This window comes from Doryrhamphus excisus, linkage group LG20, assembly GCF_037039965.1.
Source record: "Doryrhamphus excisus strain RoL-2023G ecotype Guam linkage group LG20, RoL_Dexc_Guam_v1.1, whole genome shotgun sequence".
NCBI lineage: Eukaryota > Metazoa > Chordata > Actinopteri > Syngnathiformes > Syngnathidae > Doryrhamphus > Doryrhamphus excisus.
This window is the reverse complement of record NC_136376.1, coordinates 808,067-834,577: the sequence shown is the minus strand read 5'-3', so window position 1 is coordinate 834,577 and position 26,511 is coordinate 808,067. Positions and strand designations below refer to the sequence as shown.

The 26,511-nt window shown below is 43.1% G+C and overlaps 1 protein-coding gene across 29 annotated transcripts in view; it reads left to right on the top strand.

Moving 5' to 3' along the window:
- kcnma1a (potassium large conductance calcium-activated channel, subfamily M, alpha member 1a) overlaps positions 1–26,511 on the top strand; it is a 138,745-nt gene that overhangs the window by 72,237 nt on the left and 39,997 nt on the right. For 15 of the 29 annotated variants that reach the window (XM_058058622.2, XM_078799390.1, XM_058058606.2 and 12 more), the window contains exons 6-19: positions 4,339–4,414; positions 4,779–4,854; positions 5,930–6,100; positions 7,684–7,775; positions 14,972–15,082; positions 15,200–15,305; positions 15,703–15,785; positions 15,865–15,934; positions 16,671–16,826; positions 17,185–17,294; positions 17,385–17,453; positions 18,992–19,003; positions 23,324–23,410; positions 23,474–23,550. In XM_058058622.2, coding sequence (XP_057914605.2) covers positions 4,339–4,414; positions 4,779–4,854; positions 5,930–6,100; positions 7,684–7,775; positions 14,972–15,082; positions 15,200–15,305; positions 15,703–15,785; positions 15,865–15,934; positions 16,671–16,826; positions 17,185–17,294; positions 17,385–17,453; positions 18,992–19,003; positions 23,324–23,410; positions 23,474–23,550 — 1,296 coding nt within the window. Of the gene's footprint in view, positions 1–4,338; positions 4,415–4,778; positions 4,855–5,929; positions 6,101–7,683; positions 7,776–7,873; positions 7,966–14,971; positions 15,083–15,199; positions 15,306–15,702; positions 15,786–15,864; positions 15,935–16,670; positions 16,827–17,184; positions 17,295–17,384; positions 17,454–18,991; positions 19,004–23,323; positions 23,411–23,473; positions 23,551–26,511 lie in introns of all 29 variants that reach the window. The other 14 variants (XM_058058607.2, XM_058058611.2, XM_058058638.2 and 11 more) reach the window with 3 other exon arrangements.

Genomic DNA, 26,511 nt, shown 5'->3' with positions numbered 1-26,511 from the left:
AAGAAAATATGCTTTTATAAAACTATACATATAAAGGCCTCCCCTCCAATAAATACTTATCCCTTCATAGAAGATGGTTTTTCTCTGCAGTTGAGTAAATAAACACCCCAACCACCAAATAGTAAATATACCTTCATAAAAATGTATGAATTGTACAAATAAAAGCCTCCCCTCTAATAAAGGCCTATCCCTTAATAGATGTAAATGCCCCCCCCTTAGACTTCTAGCTCACAATGACTATTGATTACTAATGTTTCATTCATAAGTACAAGCGATAGTGCCCCCGCTCTCTCTCACACACACACACACACGCATGCACACGCACACCCATTTGTAAAGGGGTGTTCTTGCATGAGCAGCCAGGAAAACACCCTAGCAGGGATTACATAACATCTACTTTTATCTGGGACTTGAGAGTATTGCCCTAAAAGCTTCCTGTCTTGCTCGGGTGCACGGCTCCTCTGCTTTTAGTACCGTCAATAATACGCAAACGGCTAAATGCTAGCCGTGTACGCGGACGCTAGATGTGACGACGACATCAGCAAGTGGGGTCTTTACCTTCGCCGCGAGGAAGCCATTTGACCGGATCAGGGATTTGGGATCAGGATCCGGCAGAAGCGGTCAGAAAGCTCATGGAGGGGATGTTCATTGTTGGGATAAGTACGTAAATACACATGACAAATACTAGAATACTTCATACAATGAAGTAAATACATGAAGAATACAAGAATACTTCATACAATGAAGTAAATACATGAAGAATACAAGAATACTTCATACCTAAACGTCTCATTTCCAACACAGCGCCACCTGCTGGACACAGGCTCACTGCCCCACTCGCTCCCAATTCAAGCTGACTGTAACAGGAAAAAGTGGAAATAGATTTCCTTTTTTTTTGTAAGAAAAAGGAGTTTATAGAAATGAAGACGCTTATTCTTTATGAACAGATGCCTGATCCTCTCTGCAGTTGAGTAAACGAGGGTATTATACAAAGATGTTTGCATGCCTGGTAGTCCTAGTACTCTCTGCAGTTGAGTAAGCAAACAGTCAAACCTTGGATGAGGAAGCTGGGACATGAGTGTGTAAATCCTAAATCAGCTAATATTTCATGCCATGCGTTATTATTATTATTTTGAATTTTTTAATTTTTTAATTTTTTAATTTTTTAATTTTTTAATTTTTTAATTTTTTAATTTTTTAATTTTTTAATTTTTTAATTTTTTAATTATTTAATTTTTTAATTTTTTAATTTTTTAATTTTTTAATTTTTTAATTTTTTAATTTTTTAATTATTATTATTATTAAATGACGCTAGCAAAGTGTGATGAGGGTTCCTCCGGACGAAGGAATCTGACGTCAGGTGGAGATTGTAATCCCGGTTCCCTGTGTCCGTGATGCTAAGTGTCCCCATGTTCCTCCTCCCACCCCCCCCCCCGGCCCCGGGCCCTTGGTAAGGATGATGAAAGACGTTGAAACGGCGGCCTGGCTTCAGTTTGACTTTCCACACAGAAGAGGAATTACCTGTCCTGAATCTTGGCCTGGAATACGATAGCCGGGGCTGGAAAATGGCTGGAATTTGGGGTGTTTATTATGATTACTGTAACCACTGGAACCCCACTCCCATTGGCTGATGAGGGAAGCGTATTCAGGGGTGCTAATAATGACGTTGAAGGGGAGGGGCATAATCTTTATTGATGGATTGACTTTTTTGGTCCTAACAGCCAAATGAATGAGTCTCCTTTCATCTCCTTTAAGACATTATTAATGGGCAGGGTTAGCATATGCTAGCATGTGGCTCTCCGTAGCTACTCCACCTTTTTATTCTGGTCTGGTCTGGATGTATTTGTGGAATAGAATCCATGAATCCATCCTGGTCTTATTGAAGTGGAGGAGCGCCTGGCCGGCATGCAGCCTGCTGCTGCCTCCCAGTGGTGCTTAAAGGTACTGCTGGTCTTTCTGCAAAGGACTACCTGGCATTGGCACGGTGCTATGGAGATTAGGGCCCCTCAGTTGCTGGCAGGATGCCCCCCCCCCCCCCCCCCCCCAGATGTATATTTAGGTTAGACATACTAGTTTACATGCATTAAGCTGATTTGATGAAGGCTGCTTTTTCCCTCCGTTATGTCATGCTGCCGCCATGCTGTCAGTTGGGGCTTCAACTCGCCACCCTTTTCTCAGTTGAGTCGTCTGAAGTTTTACTTTCCATCCATCCAGACTTCGGGGCCGAGGCTGTCTGGGGGCCGCACGTTAAAACACTCAAAAGTCTGGTTTTTAAAACCATCTTAGATTTGTACTTCAAGACGAAGCTGTGTGATGAAATTACTTTACATTTTTATTTTGTCGTATTTCTACTTTGGACCACAAAGTGCAGACCAGGGGCCGTTTGGGGCCGGCATCTTGTTTTCGATTGGCCCCTGGCACATTTTTCAAATGTAATGGAACAAGAAAACAAATAAAAGATGCTGAGGGTCCGCTCCAAAGTCCAGAATGCTAACCACATTTTTTTTTTTTAAAGTCACAACATCACAAGAGACAAAGAAAATAAAGTTGTAATTATTGGAAAAGGTTACGGAAAAACAAGGCTATAACGTAACAAGAACAAATATTTACTACAGATATTATGTAAATAAAGCTCTATTTATGAGTGGAAAATTTGCGAGAAAGAAGTTGAAATAGTAGGAAAATGTCAAATAAAGATGTAATAAAGCCAAAATATGGACAGCAAAATCCTTTTAAAACAATCATTTAGGAATATTGTGAAGAAAAATAACATAGTTATTATATATCAGAATAAAAATTATAAATGGAAAAAAATGGCTGTGATTTTACGAGAATAAAGTCAAAATATTAAGAAATACAAGTTTTATAAAACCTCATAATGTCATAATAAAATGTCATAATATGACACAAAGTTGAAATATAAAAAAAATAGATCTTTTCCAGCAATAGACATGGTTACATGAAATAAAAACACACATTTGACATATTTAGTGGATTATAAACCAACAGACAATTCAATATAACACCAAAATAAAATATGTTATATCTTCATTGGCTTTCTAGTTATGAAATGTTGACAATTGTATGTATAATATGTATGTAAACGATACATGGGACACGTTTGACAGCCCCCAGACCTCCTATTGTTCATCCTCCAAAGCTCCATGGAGATCCATAGATCCATCTTCTTGTTAAAAGCTGGGAGTCCTGATTTCCACGGGATAAAAAGATTGGATCCTTCTGTTTCAACATGAATGATGGCGAGCATGTTGCTGCAGCTCGGCATAATCTCATCCTGGCAACGCATAATCCCGCTGATTGAGAAAATGCCCGGGCCGGGGGGTGGGGGGGTGGAGGGCGGAGGCCAACCCCGCCAGGACAGGCTCCCGACTCGCAAATCCTCAATGAAGTGGCCGGAAAAGCCTTTTTTTTTGAATGAGCATCTGGGCCAGCGACACGTGTCCCCCCCTGCCCCCACCCCCCTGCCCCCACTCCACCCCCCCTCGTGTGTCCAAGAGGCTCGGCATGCGTGAGCACGTGTTCCGGCACCGGGAACTCGTGGAGATTTGACTTTTGGCTAGCATCTGCTAAACACCTTCCACACGCACATTCCCTCCTGGTGGGCAAACACATTCTCATTGTGGCACCACGGGCCTGTGCTGTGTTTACTCAACTGCAGAGAGTAGCAGGCTTCTGGAAGGGCTGATACTTTTTGTACCCATGCACTCAAACAAGATTTTGGCCGGTTTACACAAGATTTATACAAGGTTCCCTCGAGTAGGCGTCTGCGTGCTAATGTTAGCATGTTAGCATTTCAGCTATAAACCAACATACACACTATCATGCTAGTTGTTAGCATGATAGCACTTAGCAAGTACAGTATATTAGCATACTAACAGTATATACTAAGAATACATGATAATACAGTCTATACTAAGAGCATATCGCATTACAGTATATACTAATAGTACATGATAATACAGTCTATACTAATAGTACATGACACTACAGTCTATACTAAGAGTACATGATAATACAGTATATACTAATAGTACATGATAATACAGTATATACTAATAGTACATGATAATACAGTATATACAGGCGACTATAGGGGTGTTATGTCCTGTGTAGAGGGCTCTAATGATATTAAAAACAGGTCATCTATGCCATAAGTACAACATTAGTACAACATAAGTACAACACAAAGGAATCCTACATTGCGGAACTTGGCTTATGGAGTCTGGAGCCAACTCCCCGCCATAAACGAGGGACGACTGTATCGGAAAGATGTCTGCCGGACTAACGCCTGCCTTTTCCCTCCTCTCTGTCTCACAGGCTTGAGATTCCTCCGAGCGCTGAGATTGATACAGTTCTCGGAAATCTTGCAGTTTTTGAATATCTTGAAAACAAGGTAAAGTCCCAACACCCCCACCCATGACGGCATTCCAAAGTACGGAAGCCATCTTTATTGTCCTGCTGTGTGCTTTAAGTAGCTGATGGTGGCTTCAGTGTGGAGATACCAAACCTGCTGTGGGTTTCCACTATGATTAGACATGACATGTCCATCATCTGCTCCTCCAAGACACTCCCAGATGGACGAGGTCACTATGGATGATATCCAATCATATTTGTATGGTCGCCATGGCCACTATATGGTTATTATATGGTTATTACTTCTATGCTTTATTGTTTTACTAGAAAAGAGTAAAGTTGTACTAACGCGATGTTAGAACTTCTAATGCGTCTAACGCGTCTGCTTGCTTTGCTTCTCTCAGCAATTCCATCAAGCTGGTGAACCTGTGTTCCATCTTCATCAGCACATGGCTCACCGCCGCCGGATTCATACATTTGGTAAGTGGGCGGGGCTGGGGAGCACGCCAGGGTGGCAAACGTCCCACCGAAGACCCTCCACTCACCCAGCTAGCCTTTTACGTCCAAATAAAACATCCACAGTCAAATAAATGGCTGAAATGTATTTTTATGTTGTACACGAATTCATAAAAAACAAAAAATATCATCCTAAATAATTCTATTTAATTTGTGGACACGATCAAGAATTAATTACCTTCATGATCTGATTGGTTGAACTTCAATGTCACATTTTATTTTGGTTTATTTTTGGCTGTCATGAAAGAAAATGGCCATTAAATTATTCAAAAATGAATTCAATTAAAATAATAATCTGTAAACATCATTTGAAAAATATGTGATATTAATACTAAATACTCTAAATACTAAACAATAAAAAAATATAAATACAATAGAGTCAATCCATAATATAATATAAATAAATGGGCCAGTTATTTCAGGCCTGACCGGACACTTGAATAGTACTTTTATGTTTATGTACTTACATGTTTATGTACATTTATGTTTATGTCGTTTTATGGTTATGTAGTTTTATGTTTATGTAGTTTTAGTTCATGTAAGTTTATCTTCATGTAGTTTTATGTAGTTTTATGTAGTTTTATGTTCATGTAGTTTTATGTTCATGTAGTTTTATGTCTATGTAGTTTTAGTTCATGTAGTTTTATGTTTATGTAGTTTCATGTAGTTTTATGTTCATGTAGTTTTATGTTAATGTAGTTTTATGTCTATGTAGTTTTAGTTCATGTAGTTTTATGTTTATGTACTTTCATGTAGTTTTATGTTCATGTAGTTTTGTTTATGTAGTTTTATGTTTATGTAGTTTCATGTTTATGTAGTTTTAAACAATAAGGATGAAGGAAAAGTACAAACGAGGTTGAATTTTAGAATTAGAGAATTGATGAGGAAAAACTGCAGTAGTCACTTGCAGTACTGCAGTACGCAGTGTGGAAGTAACCACTTTGCGCCACTAGGTGGTAGTCTAAGCTCACACAAAAGCCCCCCCTCCCAATGGAAGATGTTTACAAATGTCCCGCCTTCTCTGCTCCTTTCATCCAAGGTGGAAAACTCAGGGGATCCTTGGGAAAACTTCCAAAACTCCCAGTCGCTTTCCTATTGGGAATGCGTGTACTTGCTGATGGTGACCATGTCCACGGTGGGCTACGGGGACGTCTATGCAAAAACCACCTTGGGCCGCCTCTTCATGGTCTTCTTCATCCTCGGTGGTTTGGTAAAATCACATCTTTCTTCCCCCCTCCTTCCCTTTTCCATGACCCCCGTCTCCGCCTCTTCCCTGCAACCCGTCTGATCCTTGATTTTATGGAAATGCTAGAGCCTACCACAGAGCAGATGCTGCACAGATGCTAAATGAGAGTATCGGCTGTCAGGGTGTCTCCCGTCCTCCTGCCTCGCCTTTTGTTTCTGGTCTTGTCCTTTCTCTTCCCTTCCGTCTTTCCTGGTGCTTGGAAAAAGACAAATATTGATGATCATATTGTTAATATTCTCTTAAAAAGCGGTTTCAGGACACCCTCCCCTCTTGTGTCCCTTCCCACAATTCCAACAAACACAGGGGGCGGGAAGATGAGGCTTAGGCCAGCCTGACTGTTACCACGGCAACGACAACCTCAGACTCGACCCCATTTGACGGTGTAGCCTTCAGCTCTTGTCTGGATTTACCGCGGGTGTACCTTCATCAGGCGGCGCGTGCATGCTAACGTCCAGTCGATCATATTCGATAATTCGTGCTCTGTTATTTTGGATTTACCTGGGGTGTTTTATATATCCTGGTGGGGGGTATTTGTGGATGTTGACGTTTATTTTACCGCATTTAGTGGCTTCCTTTTTACTCGTGTGATGATCTACGTGACATGTCATGTCGATATCCCGTGGGTGTTTTCGTTGGGCTCCGTCAAAGATGGCCGCATTCTGATGACCGCCTCTTCATATCGAGCTTTTCTACACTTGGCATCTTGATTCACCGCGGGTGTATTTGTATTCACGAGGGTGTTTTTCTCGTGTGTATACGCCATAGATTGCCGTATTACGTCTGCGATCCCGTATTCGTCCCGTGTCCTACGTGATTGTTGTTGTTTTGATTGATTACCCCCGGGTGTTTTTATTGATGATGATGATGTCTCAGGTCTACTCGTCCACTGCGGTATTATTTTCTCATGTTGACCTTTACTGGAGCGTATTCTTTAATCATATTTAGACGTTGTTTTGATAAACCCCGGGTGTGTTTTTTACTCGCTGTGGGTCTGCTAATGGAAGCAAAAACCTGAAAATGCTGCTATTGATATTATAGTCCGGCCATTGGCAACATTTTCATATTTTATTAGTGGCGTATCTTCAGCTGTGCCCCCGTTGTTAAAAAGCGGAGGTATTGGCCGACTGTCGACCCCCACAGCGATGACCCCCAGCCGTGTGAAGGTGTCGTCATGCCAGGGATGGAATCCTCGCCCCGGAAATGTTTCACTGGGATTTCCTCGGCGGCAAGGAAACAAGGTTCCCGTCAAAAAAGCGCACTCGGAGCGTGGACGTGTTTATCAGCCGTGGGGCATCAGGGGGGTCTAGTCGGATCGCCCCGCCCCATCATCTGTGTTTGTTGGACAAAACATGGCGCATAGGTTCTTACTGCTAAAAGTCATCTTTGGTGGATCACAGACTCCACGTAAGCCTGCTGTGATCAAATTGAGGCAAAAGTCTCTCTGGAGAGGTACTGGAGGAATCCGGGTCCACGCTTCTCACCAGCCGCTCTTTTTTAGTAGTAGTCTCTTTTTTAGCCTCTGCTTCTGTCTCCTATCTTCTCCTTAGGCCATGTTTGCCAGCTACGTCCCTGAAATCATAGAGTTAATAGGAAACCGCAAGAAATACGGTGGTTCCTATAGTGCGGTTAATGGGAGAAAGTAAGTATTCCAGACGGTTCTGCTGTTGTTCTGTGTGCGGTAGAACCCTCTCTGCATGCCTTTCTTTCTGTGTTTTGTTTTCTGTTCCATGCATGTAGGCCATGTTTGCTCGCTACGTGCCAGAAATTGCTGCTCTCATCCTTAATCGGAAGAAATACGGAGGGAGGTATAACTCCACACGAGGCCGAAAGTAAGTTGGAATTGCAGACAAGGTGTGGTTGTGTGACTCCGGACCTCCCTCGCCCCCCCCCCCCCGGTGTGATAGGCGCCGGGGGGGCAGTTGAAAGCAGGGTTTATAAAACTGTGTCCGTAACCTGAAGTCACACCGCGTGACTGGAGACCTCGGCCATTTGCACTCGCACGTTCATGCGCCTTTATGCTCTCCTTCTACCTTTTCTTCTTCTTCACGCTTTCTCACTTGGCGCTCCTACGCCTTCGCAAGGACTAGTAGGGCCACCGCAAATATAAAATGACCACTCAAATGACCCTCACTTGACGTCACTAAAATAAGTATGATAAGAATAAAATATAATAAATACGTAAAGTTATCATTTAAAAAATAAATACATGAAATATAAAAATTCCATGTAATAAATACAATAAAAAAATGATACTTTCAAGAAATAATACTGAAATTATTTCGATAGGTTCAATCATTTTCTGTGCCGCTTATCCTGACCAGGTTACGGTGGTATGCTGGAGCCTATCCCAGCGGACTTTGGGTGAGAGGCGGGGTGCACCCTTGACCGGTTGACAGCCAATGGCAAGGCATATGCTCTTTTTTTATTATTACTTTGTAACTTTTGCAACTTTTTTTCTTTTTTTACATTTTCTACTTTCAGAATTTCATTTTCATTTTTAATTATGCTTTTATCTTTATTCATTTAAATGAAATATAAAATAATAATTTAAAAAAAATTTTAGTAGCTGTTGCAAGAATGTGATAATCACAATCATAATCATAATCATAGCCACAATCATAATCATAATCATAGTCAATCAATCAAATCGTGATATGAAAAGAGTCATGATATAAAGAGAGTCGTGATATGACAAGAGTCGTGATATGAAAAGAGTCGTGATATGAAAAGATTGGGTCTTGTCCGTGTGGCCCTACTTCTCCTTCCTGTCATCCACACGCTGCTTTTCTTTCGTTTCCCATCAAACTTTCTATCTGACCTCATTCATTTGGATCTGTACAGTGGAACCCGCTTACGTCCACGGGCCGCCCCCCCATGGAGCCCCACTCCTGGCTGAAGTCTACACACGTCCACGTGAGACCCAAGAGGTCCTTTCCGTGGAATCCGGCTCCGTTCATGCCGACACGCGTCGTAGGATAGTCCGCCTCTTTGTTAGCGCTCAGCAGCAAGATGGCGACGTGACCATGGATCCCCAAATACCCCCAAATGCCCCCAAATACCCGTACCCCCATACCTTCCGTTCAGGGTTGCTGATCATTCAAAAACTGCAATTCATGATTCAATTCTTACTTCATTTAAATGAACTTATTGATATGTCATGTATTGATACATCACGTATCGATACGTCACATATTGATCCGTCACGTATTGATACGTCACATATCAATACGTCACATATCGATTCATGTTTTTGAACAAATGGAGGGACAGACGCCGGAATCATCTGCCATTTTGTTTTTTATTCCTTGAGGCGACGACACAAGTAAGAGTTTTGGCGACGCTGTTATGTTTATGTTGACAACCGCTTACGTTGATGCGAGTCGCCAGTCGACATAAGCGGGTTCCACGGGAGCATAAAGCTTTCATGATGACAGTAATCCCTCGTTGGCCGCTCATCTTTACAGACCCCTGCCAAGTCCATTTTTTAGGATTTCGTCGGATTCCTTATTATTATTATAAGGAATATAAAATATGATTATACGTTTTAACATGATAGAGCCCTCTGGGCATGATGTAACAGCCCTATAGTCACCTTAAATAGTGACCAGTGTGGAATACCACATATCATCTTTCAACGCGTCTTAGGAATGTCTTCATTTGCATTTGACTTCACTTCCACTCTTATGCCTGAAAATATTCCATCCTCGAAATAGGCCGAATTGACCCAGGAAAAAGTGTTTCTTTTGATCAAACTGTGGCAGAGGGATTACTGTACTGGTACGTGCTGGTGATGCTGGTGATGCTGGTGAAGCTGGTGATGCTGGTGATGGGTGTTTGTTGATGTAAGCTTGCCTTCACGTCCAGGCAGGAATTAATAAGAATGAAGTCCGAAGTCAGGAACCCCTGCTAGTTGTCATCATTCCATAAAAAGATCCATCCGAGACACCTTTCCTCTTTTCCATTCCGTGTTGCTTGCGTGTTGTTGTGGCTTGGATGTTGGATGTTGAGATGCATCATCCGTGGCATGCTCAGACCCCGGACGCCATCTTCCGCCCATGACATCATCAACGCCTGACACCGCTCTGGCCCTGATCTTCAGTCCGCTCCCACACCCTGAATGCCGGGTCGCCTCGCCACCTTTTTGGAGGATTTGCTTTTTTTTTGGCTTGTTTCGCCTCGCTTGCCTGCCTTGCCTGCCCGGTTCCTCTCTCTCTCTCTCCGTGCGTCTATCCGTCCGCGGAGGTTCTCCCTCACAGCGGTCATCTTACCGATGTCTTCTGTTCCTTCCCCTTCTGGCTCAAACGTTCGATAAATTAGGGCGGGGTCAAAGTACAGCTCTATATTCCATTTTTACTTTATTATTCAAAAGATATTTTATGATAAAAATGCCAACTTTTTTCCTTTTGGTTGTCGTTTGGTTGCCTTTGAAGAAGCCATCTTGACGCTACGATTTCTCCTCATCGTATGTCATCGTACTCTCACACAGTGAAAAATTGACTTTAAGTGAAATAGCTGCAATAGTTTTAATTACATTTAAAAACAGCAGAAATGACCCAAAAGTTAACATTTTTACAAGAATAAATAAATCATATTCATAAATTTTAAAAACTAAACAAAGTTGGAATTTTCACAAAATTAGGTAATGGGAAACATTATTATTATTAGTATATATTATTGGAATAAAGTCATAGTGTTACGAGAAAAAAGTTGTACTTTCAGGGTAGATATTTATGAAAGTAATTTCATTTATATTTATTTAAAAAGTATTTTTTTTGTAGAGAGGCAAAAATAAATTTGTACATTTGGAGAAATAAATTTCAGGAAGAAGTTAAAAAGTTATTGGAATGAAGTCCTAAAATTAGAAGAAAAAAGTTGTACTTTCATGAAAATAAAGTAGATTTTTATGACATATTAAAATATTAAAGAAAAGAGGTGATTTTCTTCCAATGTCTTAATATGACAAGGAATAAAATAATATAAAGTTATTATTAGTAATAAAGTAATATATTTAGTAGTAATAAAGTAGCACTTTTTGAGAAATGAGCTTGGGTAAAAAGTCATAATTTGCTGTGAAAGTAGAAAAGCAGCCACGTTTCTTATTTTCTGTCTCCGTCCAACCTGTCGGATTGGGGAATCGCTCAGGAAGTCAGAAAAAGGAGAGAAAAAGGAGAGAAAAAGGAGAGAAAAAGGAGAGAAAAAGAAAAGGTCTTTTTGCTGTCAGCGGGCTAAGATTGATGAGATGTTATGTTTGGCTCGGCAGCCCCCACCCCGACTCCAATAAGCGCCGAGTGCCCCCCCTCGTCAAAGCGGAGGATCCTTTCACCCACACACTTTATTTTCCCTTTTTCCCTTTCATTGGTTGGAAACATGTGGCAGCCATCACAGCATCTCGCCCCAAAACAACGTAATCATTTGGACGCGCGTCTTTGGGCTTTACATAACCCAGTTATCGGCAAAAACAAAACAAAGCAAGATGAAGAGATTCCCAGCGTATGTTTGATTACACAGCAAGCGATGAGATCACCGAGGACGCCGTCATCATCATCATCATCATCGTCTCCTCCAGGAAGTTGTTGAGTGAACAAACGTGTTTCATGCGCTCGCCTTGTGTACGCTTTGTTGATAAAACAATGACGAGCGTTGCCTTCAGTCGGCGCCGCCGCTCACGGGGAGGTTGTGTGTTTTCCATTCTGGTTTCCATTAGACGAGACTTCGCTTTGACAGGTTGGCACGGGAAGTCCGGCCTTGTGCGAACGCCAACATTCATCACAAACAAAACCAAAATGGCCTCCGGTCTAATTGATGCTAACGTATGGCCCAATTAGGGCGCTGTCCACTTTGGTCATTAAATGCTGCACCACTCCCCCCCCAAAAAAGGGCGCCGCTAGGGGGCGGTGATGACCTGCACCTGACGTTGTTGCTGGGCGTGGCTTCATCGCTAGAACATGGATTCATAAGTTATTCCACAGGAATAAAGTCCATACCAATAATTCATAATACTATGATGATCTATTTGTTGACTGTACCAAAATGCTGGTGCAGACAAACATCTCGTTAGGATGTTGAGGTCCAGACTAAACTAAGGATTAGAGCAGTAGTGAGCCTTTTTTGTGTCTGTTGCTGACGTTTGAGCTTTCCTGGTTCCATGTCCATCCCAACGGACCCCCCCCCCCCGGGATGGTTCCCTCCATTGCATGTTTGGACTGCATGCTTTCTTCTTCCACCTGCTTGCATCCAACGTGGTTGTGTCCATACTGCTGAATGTGTTCCTCTAGATATAGGAAGTGTTTTCATGCCATGACTGGAGTCCGTGGGAATAATTGTTTGGGTTTTTTTTGTTTGTGAGGGGATTTCGGTTTGAATTTCTCTTTGAATGTTTTTTTTTTTCCTGAAAACGATTTCTTCGGTTGCTGTTTTTTTGGGTTACACAAACAAGCCAACCAAAGCACTTTATGGCCGAGCTCGGGATCACGGTCTGTGAAGACCATCACGCACGACTGCAACCTCTTCCGTAGAACGACGTAAACCCTCCACCCTCATCATCTTCAACTGACTTGAAAGCGAGTCGGATTTCGCTCCATAGGCGCTAGATGTCGACTATTAACGGCGAACAAGCGCGGTCCCGCTGTAGGAGAGCGTGACAATGACTTTAAAAAGACCTGTCATGACGGATCCGTCACGCCGATGGACGCCGAACGCTTTCGTTTAAGGAGAGAGTAACTTGATCCCGCCCAAAGTCTCCAGTGCCGAGGTGTTCCCCGCCAGATCCCGAAAAGCACAACGTCTCAATTGTCTCCTCGCATGTCCTGCTAAGTGGCGGATGAGGTTGTGGTCATTATGAGATATTGTTACGCGTGTCCGTTGGCTAATTAGCGTGTCTGCCAAGCGTCCACGCTAATCTGTGTCAACGTACGATTGGAGATTTGGATCCGTTGTTGGCAGTGATTGCTTCTCAAATGGAAGTGAAGGCTTGAAGCTGTGACCGAACACGCAAACGAATCCTGATGTCTGAATCGGTTGTCAGCTTCTATGCTCTGTGGTGATACGTGGACGTCAAAATGGGATTAATGGGACCAAATGGGCCCCGAGGGAAAGAGTGTACACATATGGTTACGTTTACTCAAGTACTCTTTGGTGAAGATTGCTCAGGGATTTCGTTGGCCATACTCGGGCGAGTGGGAAAAACCCGAAACATGCAATACTTTCCCAACATGAGGTGGAATATTTGGGTTCTTACAGGCTCGACTTGGCTAGTAATTGACCACCGCGTTGATTAACTTGGGGGTGGTGTAATGGTGCACGCTTCTGTCAGGAAGGGGTTCTCGTCAAAACCGTTCACAGAGTTGATCTGCTGTGGTGACCTCTGCCAGGGAAAAAAGTCCAAAGTGGAAAATATCATCATCATTTGGGAGTTCATTCCAAATGTTTTACACGAGGGTCCCAAAATGGGAGGGGGGCAGACTACAGTGTGGTCATACTGGGACCAAATTAGTCCCGAGGGTAGAAAATGACAGGAAATGATTGGTGAAATGTATGAGTATTTGGAATTGTGCCAACCAAAGCTGGGCGTACGCGCCGCCATTTTAGCCTGTTTGAAGGTCACGCCCTTTCTGTCATTAAAAAAAACCCAATTTCTTGCTAATAGTACTCGTTTCAATCTAACGTACCTAACATACGGTTGCTTCAAGTACATGTCCACTGTCCTTTGGGACCAAAACGAGCTCCCAACTAACTAAAAAAAAGTCAGAAACTCTAGCTAGCTGGTGTACAAAGACGCAAGAAAAGATGGCGGTATGGTCGTCGGTTTGATAAGGGCGTGATGACACCCGTTGGCTTTGATGGGAGTAGTCTGGTAAACCCTTTAGGTTTTACGGACTAGTTGTGGTTATCGTGACAATACGTCCCTTGTCGGATCAGTACGAATCCGAATCGCCCTTGAAAGGGATTTACTAGCATGTGCCGTGACGTTCTTTTTACGGAAACGGACCGATACCAGTGGGTGGCTGATGGATGGGGGCATCCCTGTTAGACCCTGAACGGTCTTCTGGAACACTGGCAACTCCATACCAGGGTGAAGAATGAAAAAACGGAATGGAAGGTTCGTATTCTGCTGTTAGCATTTCATTCAGGCAATGAACTTAAGACTAGGAGGCGGACTTTAGTACTTTTAAGACGGTACGGTGTATTTCCCAGCGTAGCCAAACACACCAAAAACGACACATGCTAACTTTCTAGCGTTCGCTTCACGGACAAACGCAGCGGCTCAGTGCAGCCTTTCATCACAGTTGCGATCGTTGGGCCTTACGGCTGACCTTTGAACTCGCACGCCTGCTCAAGCACCGCTCCCGTATAACGTCCCGCCTCCCTCCCTCCTCGCCGCAATCACCGCCTGTCAGAAACGCCGTGCTGCCACGCACCGCGGCCGCCTGCCAAAGTCTTGTCAAACGCTCCTGTTTAGAGTTTGCGTCAAGTCCGGGAACGACTTTGAAGGTTTTTTTGAAGCAGGATGGCATCGACGTGCACGTCTTTGTCAACACGCATCCAGTTTGGCCGAGGGGCCGACCGCTGATTATAACGTAGATTTTCTAAAGCGGCTGACAGCTGAGTGTTTGATTGCGCTCGTCCTGCGGAATCGAACCACTTTTCATGACAAGGGGGAAAATATTCACTTAAATGGCAGAAGGATATAATTCAATTACGGCTTTGCTTTCAAATGACATTTCTTGGCTTTTTTGTGCTTTGGTTTTGGCTGATGATGTTTGGGAGACACGCCAGTGTCTGCCATGATTTATTTTGCCCACTCAAGATGATTTCTCCCTCCTCCCGCCCTTTCAGGCATATTGTGGTCTGTGGTCATATTACCCTCGAAAGTGTCTCCAACTTCCTCAAAGACTTCCTACACAAGGACAGGGATGATGTCAATGTAGAAATTGTTTTTCTCCATAAGTAAGTTGCCGTATTCCCCCACCCCCACCCCCACCCCCACCCAGCGTGGATGCTAAAAATCAGCCCAAGTGGAAAGCGTGTGTTTGTTTACTCACATTGTCTGTATGTGTGCGCTAGTATTTCCCCTAATCTTGAGCTGGAAGCCTTGTTCAAACGCCATTTCACACAAGTCGAGTTCTACCAGGGATCCGTGCTCAACCCTCACGACCTGGCCCGAGTCAAGGTACGGTCACTGATACACAAGCATGCGCCTTTGGGGTTGTTTTTTACAAAGTAGTAGAAGAAATGTTTTCACGATTTGAAATTCTAGAGAAACTGGTAATATCTATCCATCTGTTCGTGCAGACTGAAATAGAAACTGAAAGCAGGAAAATACGACAAATACCACTCATTTAGAGCCCCTAATTGTTTGAGTACTCTAAATGTGTACATGTTGGCAGGTCTGAATTCACATTGAAAGCCTCTGGCATCCCCCCAAGGGGGGCCTGCCCCACTATTTGACTAGCACTGATTAAAGCACAGACTGAGCAGGCACAACGTGACTAAAATCAGGTTTGATTGTTGCTGGCTGCCGTTGATGAAACTACAATCCTAACGACAAACATTCCCTGGATGTTTAGATCGAGTCAGCAGATGCTTGCCTCATCCTGGCCAATAAATACTGTGCAGATCCCGATGCTGAAGACGCCTCCAACATCATGAGGTACCACCTCATCCGGACCGCCTCATGAGACGTCTTTGTCACCCACGTCCTTCTTATCTTCTCGTTTCCTCCTCTGCAGGGTCATCTCCATCAAGAACTACCATCCCAAGATCAGGATAATAACGCAGATGCTTCAGTATCACAATAAGGTGAGAGGCTTTAGGTCCACGGGGCTTACTCCCCAATCCTGTACAGCGCAATCAACATTTGCAATAAAAGGGACTGTTGCAATGACTTGATTAGACCCCCTTATCTCTTCGATTGCCATTGTTCACTCACGACCCAATCCAGGTTTATTCCCTAAATGTGTCTCACACTCATTAAACACATTCCAAGTCTCGCTATTCGCTACTAGCTAACGATCATGGAAGAGGAAGGATGGGGGTCCCAGGCTAGCCTTTAGCCTGGTCGGCAGGCTAGCGGGCTAGCAGGCTAAAGTCCTGAATTAAGACACAAAAGTTCTAGTAATAAGAGAAAGAAGTTACATCAGATCTTACAAGTAAAAAAGTTTTACAAGAATAAAACTATAATATTTTGTGGAAAAAGAAAGTCATTTTAAAAGCATAAAAATAGACATTTTATTGTAATTATTATTATTGCAATTACTGGAATAAAGTCCAAATATTTGGGGGGAAAAAAGTTGAAATATTTGGAAAATGTAAAAAAAATTATTAAATATTTTTAATTAAATTTTATTAAATTAATGAAATTTTGATTAAATAAATTTGATTAATTAAAAAATTAAAAGCACTTGCACGCACCCCACTGATGTTTTGGGTTGTTTATTAGAAACCGTCCAGCCGGTCTACCCCCCCAAAACGTGTTTTGTTCCCTTGAAACCCGACCCAATGCTCATGCGACTTCCCCGTGTCCGCATGGATGAAGGCCCATCTGCTGAACATTCCAAGCTGGAACTGGAAGGAGGGCGACGACGCCATCTGTCTGGCCGAGCTGAAGGCGGGCTTCATCGCCCAGAGCTGCCTGGCCCAGGGCCTGTCCACCATGCTGGCCAACCTCTTCTCCATGAGGTCCTTCATTGAGGTAAGACCTCACGTTGCATTTGGCTTCAATGAACTCATTCACGGGGAGATCGGAGGTGAGGGGAACATAAGTGGCGACGCGGCGCCGACGCGTGCGAGGAGATTGATGCAAGGCAGAACACCCCCCCGCCCCCGTCGGTAAATCCAGACTTCCCATTAGAGCACTCAGACGTCCCAGCACGTCATATTTTACTGTGATATTTCATATGGAATCTATTTGTGCGGCTCGGCGCTGAAGAGGTGCTTGGCTCTATCAAAGAGCTATCCTCCTGACGTGAAGATGATGGATCAGCGGATGATGACCAGGCCCCACATCTGCACGCCACATTCATGACTTGTCGGCCATTTCTCCCTTCCAGATTGAGGAGGACACCTGGCAGAAGTATTACCTTGAAGGAGTGGCTAATGAGATGTACACAGAGTATTTGTCCAGTGCCTTTGTGGGCCTCTCCTTCCCCACCGTGTGCGAGTAAGTACCCCCCTTCCCTGGCTGATCTGCAAGACCGCCCGCCCCCCCCCACGGTAAGTTGGAAGTCACTGAAATCTCCCATATTTGCAGGCTGTGTTATGTCAAGCTGAAGCTGTTGCTCATTGCCATCGAGTACAAGTCAGAGCAAAGAGAGAGCAGGTTTGTATGTGGGGAGACGCGGCTTCAGGACCCCCCAACCACCCACTGACACCCCCGAAGCAAACCATGACACTTGACATTGTGATGCATTTGATGGCGTCATTTGGCGTCAGTGTTTTAGCATCAAATGCAATTTAGAAAACTAACACAATGACAGAACACATGCCCCCCCCCCTTGGGGGCCATGACCCGTTCTTCCTGCTACATGACATTCTAGTCCATAATAACCAGTACACAACACTGCAGTAGCTAATAGCTAACGCCGGAGTGACCGAGTCCTTTGTCCATCTTACCTTTCCTTAACTTCCCTTGTTTCCTTGTCAGCCCCCCCCCCCCCAACCCCCCCAAAACAAACCAAAAACACAACAACATATTTTCCAAATCCAGCAAAGGAGTATTGGAGCCACAATGAGAAAACATGCAATACCTATAGGGGTGTTACTTCATGTTTAGAGGGCTCTAATGTTAAAACCCGTATTTAGAAAGTCATATAACAACTATAAAAATATAGCATTTATTAATATGAAATTATGCCTTATCACGCTCGAGTCTGGAACCGATCAACCGCCATAAACGAGGGATTAGCGTACAATACTGACTGGATACTATAATACTACTGTTATAGTACTGTTATAGTACTTATCGATAAAAAATATTACTACAGTACTATAACAACTTCTTCAGAAAAAAGTCTATTGTGGTGAAATGGGCGTTTTTTTAATCTGGTGAAATGATGAGGTTGTTATAATAATAATAATACTCTAATAATATGAACTTTTCTTCTTGCTGTATTATTACTTTTTCATTGTACTGCGATGAAAGATGACTTTTACGACTATCTTAAAGTTGTGTATACATGCACAACTTTTGCGAATGTATGGGCATTTAAGAGTACAATTTATTCAATTTATCATAATATTGGATTTTTCTCTTGCTGCACGGTGGTTGAGTGGTTAGCCTGTAGGGGTGACCTGGGTTCGATTCTCTGCTTGGGCATCCCTGTGTGGAGTTTGCATGTTTTCTCTGGGTACTCTGGACCCCCCCATTCCAAAAACATGCTAGGTTAATTAGCCACTCCAAATTGTCCATAGGTATGAATGTGAGTGTGAATGGTTGTTTGACCCCGCCTCTCCCCCCCAAGGCAGCTGGGATAGGCTGGGATAGAAAATGGATGGATGGATTTTCTCTTCTACCATTTTGACTTAAATATTATCGAATCCTTGTAAAAATGACTCCATAATTCCCATGATATTTCAACTTTTATAGTATTTAAGTATTGTTTTTCCATCAGTGTGGCTCTAATACTTTTTTGTGCAATCCCACCCCCCCTTCCCTAAATGTTCCTAAATGAGTTACCTAAGCACCCAGATCAGATGAAAGACGTGGCCCCACAGCCGCAAAGGGCCACAGGGGCCACAAGGGCCCAAGCGGGGGCTCTAGCGCTCCATAAAGCCCCCAAACGTTGGTTGTGATTCTCCATTTCCTTCAATGTGGATGATGAAGTGTTTGATTTGAGATTTTGTTCTTGTTGTTTGCAGAAGCCGAAAGCGGTATGCCCTCTACCCTATCTTACTTCCAAAGCTCCGCCCAATCGCCACTACTTTAACGCTTTGGGAGTCCCCCCCCTTCACCCCCACAAGGATTATGCCCCAAACGCTATCTCACACAGGCCTCTTTTTTTGTTCCTCCTCCTCCTAACTCTCCACTTGCTATCTTCTGGTGTCCCTTGTGCTCCACGCACTAACTTCTTTGCAGGCAGAGACAGAAAGCCAAAGAGAGGCTTTGTCAATTGGACGTGTCTGGGGGGGGGGGGGGGGGGGGGTGTTTCCGTGTCTTTGCTGTTGTCGCTGTTCCAAGGCCAAACGCTCACCCTCTCCACATCAGTCTTTGCTTTTGTCCTCTTCTTCCAGCCCTTTGCTTCCTTCAGTTCTCACCTTGTCGCCTTCTTTCTTGTCACTTGTGGCCTAACTTCCTGTGTGTTATCCTTTCTTTTCACTGTGGCCTAACTTCCTGTGTGTTATCCTTTCTTTTCACTTGTGGCCTAACTTCCTGTGTGTTATCCTTTCTTTTCACTTGTGGCCTAACTTCCTTTGTGTTATCCTTTCTTTTCACTTGTGGCCTAACTTCCTGTGTGTTATCCTTTCTTTTCACTTGTGGCCTAACTTCCTGTGTGTTATCCTTTCTTTTCACTTGTGGCCTAACTTCCTTTGTGTTATCCTTTCTTTTCACTTGTGGCCTAACTTCCTTTGTGTTATCCTTTCTTTTCACTTGTGGCCTAACTTCCTGTGTGTTATCCTTTCTTTTCACTTGTGGCCTAACTTCCTGTGTGTTATCCTTTCTTTTCACTTGTGGCCTAACTTCCTGTGTGTTATCCTTTCTTTTCACTTGTGGCCTAACTTCCTTTGTGTTATCCTTTCTTTTCACTTGTGGCCTAACTTCCTGTGTGTTATCCTTTCTTTTCACTTGTGGCCTAACTTCCTGTGTGTTATCCTTTCTTTTCACTTGTGGCCTAACTTCCTGTGTGTTATCCTTTCTTTTCACTTGTGGCCTAACTTCCTGTGTGTTATCCTTTCTTTTCACTTGTGGCCTAACTTCCTGTGTGTTATCCTTTCTTTTCAGTTGTGGCCTAACTTCCTGTGTGTTATCCTTTCTTTTCTTTTCTTTTCTTTGTCAAATCCAATAACTTGACTCTTGCCGCCGTCAAAGCTGAGCCTCCGTGGTTGGCAATGAGCAGGAGCTTCGTCAGATGCGCTGCTGATAATCTTCTTCTGCGTTCCGGACCTGCGCTAGCGCCACTCATTAGCCGCCCTCTGCTGCGGGCGGCGGCTACCACACGCGTCTTGTCCCGCGACACCAATTCTTGCTTTTTCGGGTGCGTTCACACTTGTCGGGTTTGGTTGAGTTGAGAGGAACCCTGGTGCGCGGTACCTTTGGTCGGGTTTGAACGCCATCCTATCACCAACACCCTGAGAGGTGGCGCTCAGTTCCTGGTGCGGGTGGGATGACGTGATAATAAATGAAAGGAGTGGATCATGGGTAAATTGCCGTGTGCGAGCGTGTCGGGCAGGAAGAAGGTCGACTTTGCTGCCAGCACCTTGGCCCGTTTGTTCTACAGAACAACGGCATGAACAGAGTGAGCCCTTTTATCAGTCATACAGTCTCTTTGGCTGGATGGGTGGAGGCGGGGCCGCTAGCATACACACAGAGTGCAGACGAGTGTACTGTAGTAGAAATAGTACTATGATTGTATTTGTTTGTTGTACTTTTCTTTAAAGTAATGTTCCAGTCCGGTCTTGTTCTCGAAGACCCAATCTTGTGTATCATCTCGGGATTTTTTAAAAATCTTTTCATATTTAGCATATTCTTGTATTCTTTGGGCCATGGCAGGTGCCCCCCCCCCCCATGCTCCGCCTCTCCTGGTAGTACTCATGTGTTAGTAGTCATGCCATGTTAGTAGTATTCATGATACACTTGGTCACATCCTCATTTCCTCCACTCCGACTTTGCTCCGGGTAAAGGTAAAAGGGTAATCCGTTCCGTTCCGTTCCGTTCCATTCCGTTCCATTCCGTTCCATTCCGTTCCATTCCGTTCCATTCCGTTCCACGGGCCTTGAGAAGTTCTTGGTGTTTCTATTTGTTCATATTTAGTCCAAAGCAGAACAAAGCGAACAAGTGTGAACGCAAACGAAATCACTCCCATTTCCCGAGGGGCGGGTGGGTAGGGTGGGGGGGGGGGGGGGGAGATGGACATTTTGGATAGTTTGATGTGTATTTTGCATTCTTATACCCCCCCCCCGCCCCACCCGCCCCACCCGCCCCAAACCTTTTCCATCCATCATCTGCTGTGCACGTATGTGCGTGTCTTTGCGTGTGGTTAAGGGAGGGGGGGGGTGAGGGGGGGTAAACGTGTGTGTGTGTGTGTGTTGTCACGGCCATGTGTGCGTCTGTCGAGTAGATGTCCTCAAGTCAGGTCACTTCCTGTCAGTTTGGTGTTTGAGAACAATCCAACTGCACAGAAGTTACTGCAACCGTCTGCATCTACGTACCTGTCCCTATACCTGTACTGCAGTACCCCCCCCCCCCCCCCACACTCTTTTCTGTGGACTCATGCTGTTGTGGTATCTGCATGACCCCTCCTTCACACACGCCGCATCCTGCCTTGTTGCTCACAATATGAGATGCTCTTTCGGCGGCCATTATCCCCCCCCCACCCCCACCGCATTACCCCCCAGCAAAGAACGACGCACCTGCAGGATCTCACATTGGGGCAGCAATGTTGCACCGTGGAACGTCTTTGACTTCTAATTTGTTTTGCTTTGTTTTGAACTAATGAGCATGCCGGGTTCGATGCCCGTTGTCTCTATGGGGGGGCCATTCAATCTCAGACATTCCTTTCCTCTTTCGACTGATCAAACAATGTGGAAGGAAATTGAAACGACTTAACCGCACGACTTGGCACAGTCTCATTTGGACGATTCAATTGCTCCCTTAATATTCATGTTTAATGCCGTGTAGTACTCCAGTAGTAGCCCAGAGGAAGGACGGACACCTCGCATGGATCAAATACATAACATGCTACATACATAATAAATACACATATTGGGAAAACAAATACATAACATGCTACATACATAATAAATACACATATTGGGAAAACAAATACATAACATGCTAGATAATAAATACACATATTGGGAAAACAAATACATAACATGCTAGATAATAAATACACATATTGGGAAAACAAATACATAACATGCTACATAATAAATACACATATTGGGAAAACAAATACATAACATTGATTTCAAAAATACACCCGACCATAAAATATTTTCTTTTGAACATTTGAGTCGTTCATCTGGGCTCCCATGGTGGACCACCTTCTAGGTCTGTGAAGTTTGTGTTTTTTCTTTTTGGTTTGACAATCACATCATTGATGTAACAACAGGTAACCATTAACGACCCGTGTGTGTGTGTGTGTGTGTGTGTGTGTGTGTGACGTCCCTCTTGTGCCTAATTAATGGGGAATGATACAGCCACTTCTTAACAAGAGTCTAAAAAGGTCCAATAATCCACCCTGATTGGGGGGGGTCACAGCCCTGGCATCCCGCCGTGGAACCTGGACTAACCCGATCAATACCCCATACTGGACGTTCTCACTGTTAGACCAGATCTATGACTAAAACTACTGCCCCCCCATCCCCGTCCCATGACCTGCCCCCACCAAGCCCCATGTTGCTGTTTAACATTGTGGTGCATCTGCGTAGCTAGTTAGCTTCCATGTGGTCCAAGCAATGAAGGGATAGCGTAATATACGCTATATTACAATCATATTTGCTCATATTTTAAGACATGGCCAATAAATCAATACAAAAATTAGCTATGTATATTATACATAATAATAATAATTTTATTTTTCATTTTATTGATACAGCAAAGTTTTAATATATAATAATTACATTCAAAACAAATAAAACCTGTAGAAATGAATATAGAAATACGTTTTCTGCATTGTAATATTATTATTAAAGTACATGAACAAATATTATGAATAATAGTACATTAGCGACATTAAGTTTATATAGTTGTATATATTTTATTTTATTTTATTTTGAAACGTGCTAGCAGTGAAATAGGATGTCCAAAATATATGAAAACATATTTATAGTAGCTTTACCATAAAGCCAACCTATTGGACAGTAGTACTATCCATCGTAGTACAGTAGTACTAGCCATATCTTGTGATGTAAACCAAAGTCAACTAAAGGGCGTGTGTACCATTCCTCTTGATTAGCACGCGGTGTGCATGGGCGGAGCGTCGTCCCGCCGTTAACGAGCGCCTCGTCTCTCGTCTGTCCTTTCCTCAGCATCCTCATCAACCCGGGCAACCACGTCAAGATGCAGGAAGGGACGCTGGGATTTTTTATCGCCAGCGACGCCAAGGAAGTCAAGAGGTAAACCACGTGGCACCAAGTGATGGTCCTTCCTGGTGCTCATTTCCTGTCCTGTCTTTCCAGAGCTTTTTTCTACTGCAAAGCTTGTCACGACGACATCACCGACCCCAAGCGGATCAAGAAGTGCGGCTGCAAACGACGTGAGTAGCCCCGCCTTTCCACCGTGTGTCTCAGTGACCCCCCCCGACCCCACCCATCCCTGCCTCTCAATCCCGAACCTGCGGTGTATCCCGCTATGTTGTGTTTTTAAGGCTACGTAGAAAGAGTGAAAGGGTCTGTTATGCCCCCCCCCCCTCCCCCCACGTTGGATTACTTCCTGTCATCTTTGAGTTTTTATTGGTTATTTGGTTGAACCATTGTGTCACTCCACTGCTCCACTACTCCACTACTCCACTACTCCAATGGGTCTAGTTGGCGTCAGAGTCAGCTTTGGACGTATTTATACAGCAGACACTTACACGTGTATATACTGTATACGAACTATAAAAACATCCTCATACTTTATTCCGCTCAGTCATCAACAAGTCAAGTCAAGAGAGCACAAATGCTGTCATGATAAGCTGGATGTTTATTTACCCAAAGATGAATCGAATTGTCAATTTGGATACATTCATGTTTTTTTTTTATTAGTTTTTGCTTTACTTTTTTTCATCTTTTTACAACTACATTTTTCTATTTTTCTGATTTTGATTACTTAATTTTTTCAACTTGCGTCCGTACGTCCATTTATCAATTTTATTATTTTTGATAATTTATTATTATAACTTTTGATCATTTAAAAAAAGTGTTTTGAGAACCACATTTTTTGTAGCTTTAATAGATTTTTTTTTACATTTTTTAAAGTTTTTACAACTTTATTGGTCATTTTTTACATATTTTTTAAATTAATAATTAATTAATAATTATTAATAATTAATATTTTTTTAAAAATAATACAGCCACAAAGCAAGGCATCAACAGCGCGGACTAGCAACACTTTAAAGTGCATGCAGAGTAGATGAAGCTGCTGGAGGCTGACCACTCATGACACCTCAGATGCAATTATTAAAAATTCAGAGTTCGACCACGTCCCAATACTTTTGTCCAGGGTGACCACGACCACTAATGGCTAAAAAAGCACACGTGCGCCACCTATCTGCGATTAAGGGCCATATAAATACATTGGACTTGACTTGACCCATGACCCCAATCAGGATTTCCATAAATTCCCCCACTCCTTTCCTTCCACGCTTGATTTGGAAGAAACCCCAGCAATAAATCTGTTGTTTTTCTGTCATGTTTTGTTCTCTTCTGTTGTTTTTTCTTTCCTTCCATGTTTCTTTATGACCAGTGACACACTTTTTGATGTATTTCCTCCCCTGCTGCCACTGGAACATAATTTAAACTACTCACTGCTAGTGATTTATTGTGAGTAAAACCAAAACAAATATGGGTGTCCTATATCCAAAGTGCAAGTGTTTTTCTCTCTCTCTCCTCCTCGACTGTCGAGCCAAGTAGCACACGGCCATGTTATCCATGTTGCATGTTTACCAGTCTAGCTTCTGCATCCCACTCCTCGCCTCTCATTCCGACACACCGCTCCGACCGGACTCCACCAGGAGGGGCCTTCTCATCCGGTCCATTCCGGCACCGCACACGCCCGCCATAACCCGGGAAAGTGCTCAATAAATGCCGCGCCGTAATCACAGACTCAGGCGGGAGAACGGCACAGGAAGTTTGGTGTGCGACCGAGCGCGGTTGCCAAAACACAATCAAAACAATCTGGGCCCCCCCCCGCTTGTGATCTCATAACCCCCCCGCCCCCGCCTCTTCTCTTTGCTAAGCTCTCGGCCCCCCCGTCCAAAGTCAGTCTAGGGGTTTCGGCTCTCAGATCACCCCCCCACACCCCCTTTTCTTGCTACTGGACACTCTCTCCGTTGTCATAGCAGCGTTCGGCCACTAGATGGTGCTGTGGTGCCATAGTCCTCCTCTGTGACAGGAAATCACCCCCCCCCAGCAAAGAGGCAAGTGTGTGCTTAGGCCTCGGCTATTCATGCTCCATATAAACAGTATATGAACATATATACATATATAAAACTATAGTGTTATATATACTACTTTTCAAAGGCGTCATACACCAACCAAGACAACCACACCGCTTCATGCCATAGTCAGCCTTAAATGGTCTGAATAATAATAATAATAATAATAATAATGATAATACGTCCATATTGTATTACAGTACATATTTACAGGAAATTTGCAGAAAAAAATTATTTATTTAATGTACACATCACACTTTTGGGTCTTATTAAGGCCCACTACTAGTACTACTACCACTACCACTTCTGCGGTTATGACTACCACCACAACTACTGTAAGTAGTACTGATTCATAATCCATATACTACTAATAAGACTACCAATCTACCCCTACTATTGCTGCTACTGCTACTACCACCACCACTACTACTACGACACATCATACTAATTTTAATAATAATAATGATAGGAATAGGAATAAGAATGATAATTACATTAGTTCAATGACATGTACATTCAAATAAATGTTTTCAATTATGTAGATAATAATGAACAAATTAACATGTAGGTGATAGGAACTATTATTAGTAGAAGTATTACTGTATAGTCAGTAAAATCACATACTTATTATTATTGTTAGATTTATTAATGTATTATTTGCATATGTATTATTATTATATAAACAAAATCGGCCAAGTAGCCGCCCTCCACATATTGTGGAAGTTCCAATTAAATTATTATTCTGTATATTATTATTATGCATAGTATATTATTATGTTGATACTAGATATGGATAACATTTCAAGTACTTTATAGTAGTAGTCCTTTGTACGCTAAGTAGCAGTAGTTTGATTAAGCCTACAATTATTGTGGAAGTATTTGCGAGTAATTGACAAATGTTTATTGATATTTGACTTCATAATGTCATGAGTAGCCCAGTTCTAAACAAATATGAATCCTTCCATAAAATATATGTAAATATACATTCATTAATATGCACTGAGGAAAGAAAAGTTGCATATTTCATAAGTTGCATCATTCCACTGGCCTTTGCTGAAATCAAATGGCTAGATGGGGTCG